The following is a 2389-nucleotide window of genomic DNA, read 5'->3' as shown; positions in this document are numbered from 1 at the left end:
TCTTAATCCCACTGAATCGATCACCTTACTGTTTTTAAATAATTAGTAAAAGAGAATTTTTAAAGGAAAAATAATGAAATAGATCCAACGGATCTATCAATAACCATGTCTGTTCCAGCGCATATCATCATTACAATTTCATTGAGTATTATGTCTTTAGTATAGGGGCCATAACAGGGGCCAGGACATGATCTACAGTGGCGCCGGCACCCGTTGGCCCCTGTCTAGAACCGCCCATGATTGTCAGGCCAGCTGTTTTTTTTTTTGTTTTTTTTAAGCACCATGTTTTTCAGAGGTACGAGGACTCACTGGGGGCGCCGCAGTCACAGCAGCCGTTGTTGCCGCTTATCCTCTTCACCTCTGCGACGATAGCTTTGGTCAGCTCCTGCACGATGTTGTTCTCCCCTTCGTTCTGATCGCCTTTGAAGGCCATGTTCAGAGCCTCCTCCTTGCTGTTCTGCAGCACCGACACCCAGCTGAAAAACAAACAGATCTCAGTGAGAACGAACAGACGCCCCGCGCCGCCGACCAAGGCTCCGGACGCCAGAACTTACACCTGACACTCCGCCTCATCCTCGGCCTGGAAGTGGTAGGTTCTGTCATCTGGAAGAGAGGAAGAAACGGAGCTTTCAGAGGAAAACACGGGGAAGGTGATGAGGGGACGTGTGCAAAGGGACGAGTCTGCGGCGTACGTGAAAACAGGTCGAAGCTCTTCTTCTCGTCGGGATTCCTCTTCACCTGGCAGGTGAGCAGGTTGAGTTTGGCTGGAGGTTTGTTGGGCTTTAGAACAAGCAGACAGACGGATGAGACGAGGACATGAAAAGGAACCAGCAAACCTCAAATTGATGAGTTATTTTATCACTTTTAGAAGAATTTAATTAGAAATAGCATATATATATATATGTGACAATGAATGACTGGCTTTTGTATCTATGCTTCTTTTTCTATGTCTGCTTCTGTCTCCTTGCACCCCAGTCGGCCTCAGCAGATGGCCGCTCACACTGAGCCTGGTTCTGCTGGAGGTTTCTTCCTGTTTAAAGGTAGTTTTTCCTCTCCACTTTCGCTACAAGCATGCTTAGTGTGAGGGATTGCCTTCCAGTCAATGAGTCGATGCAATCAACTGGTTTTCCTTAGATAGAAAACTTTGAATCAATCTGACTGGATGATCTCTGAGGTATATGAGGAGCAAAATATGTCATGAAATATGTAGATGTAACATTTAATTATGTGTCTAAAATATGATTACAACATTAAATAGAACATTCAGTTTCAAAAATATCCCACTAAATAAATACAGCTTAATTAGTGAATATGTATTCTAGGAGTTTGCCAGGATGTTGAGTTAATATTTTTGGGGTCACAGTCTGACATTTTTGGGAACCCCTGCATTAATTCCCAAAGTGGGGGTCGTGACCCAATTTGTGTTCATGGATCAACAAGCATGGGGTCTTTAGATCCTGTACAGACTGTAAACGAAACACTTAAACTGAAAACGATGAAGGTTATTTATGAGTTTAAAGATATAAAAACATCACAAACCAAGTATATTCATTTATATATCTTTTTTATTACTAGTATAATAGAATTTGTTTTACTTGTTTAAGTCAACTTTTGTATTCCGACCAATAGTTTGGATCATGAGATCATTTTGTACTACTTTGTAGGTCAGAGCCCAAAGGTTCTGGGAACTTCTGCCCTAAATGTTTGTTCATTTTTATGTTGAGGTGTTGATGGAACGGATCTGTGACCCATAATAAGGGACTTTTAGTTTTATTTCACATCATAACATGATGGGTTCTGAAAGTCCAGAGAGTTCTGCTCCACTCTCCTCAGGATGAAATATGAAGAACCTTCATCTTTTTCATCTTATTTGAACCTTAACCTGTTAATAACAACCAAACCAGTCATTTAAATCCTAACTTGAAGGAAACTTCTTCATTCCTCTTTAGCTAAAAACAAACTAGCTTGTTAGCATGAAAACTAGATGGTGAGATTTAACTGGAAATCTGTCATCAATGTGACATATTTTAAATTTGTTTTAAACAGCTGCTTCTGATGTATGAGAATGAAAGAGGAGCTAGCATGCTAATAAAAAAATAACCTTAGCAAGCTTAGCATTAGCCTGCTAGCTTCTCATTGTTGGCGTTAAAGGTTCCTACATGTTTTTTACTCATATATCCACACATTTACAAAATCTGAATTTTGAGTTTCAGACTTGTTTCATAGAGCAAATATTAAACTGAAAAATAAAGTTATGAACAATATTTCTACAGTGATAATATATGGAAGCTGGAAAAATTGAGGATGGATGGATGGATGGATGGATGGATGGATGGATGGATGGATGGATGGATGGATGGATGGATGGATGGATGGATGGATGGATGGA

General features: G+C 40.2%; 1 protein-coding gene across 1 annotated transcript in view; it reads right to left on the bottom strand.

Annotated features, from left to right (window-relative positions):
- The window catches only part of LOC107089584 (arf-GAP with SH3 domain, ANK repeat and PH domain-containing protein 2-like), a 77322-nt gene that overhangs the window by 29489 nt on the left and 45444 nt on the right, over positions 1–2389 (bottom strand). Inside the window, exons 11-13 of the mRNA XM_015382468.1 lie at positions 693–780; positions 555–603; positions 310–476 (exon numbers count right to left, since the gene is read on the bottom strand). Of these exons, the coding sequence (XP_015237954.1) occupies positions 310–476; positions 555–603; positions 693–780 (304 nt within the window). The remainder of the gene's footprint in view (positions 1–309; positions 477–554; positions 604–692; positions 781–2389) is intronic.

The sequence above is a fragment of the Cyprinodon variegatus genome, unplaced genomic scaffold (assembly GCF_000732505.1).
Source record: "Cyprinodon variegatus isolate N-32 unplaced genomic scaffold, C_variegatus-1.0 Scaffold257, whole genome shotgun sequence".
In the NCBI taxonomy this organism is placed as follows: Eukaryota; Metazoa; Chordata; class Actinopteri; order Cyprinodontiformes; family Cyprinodontidae; genus Cyprinodon; species Cyprinodon variegatus.
This window is presented reverse-complemented; position numbering and strand designations above follow the sequence as displayed.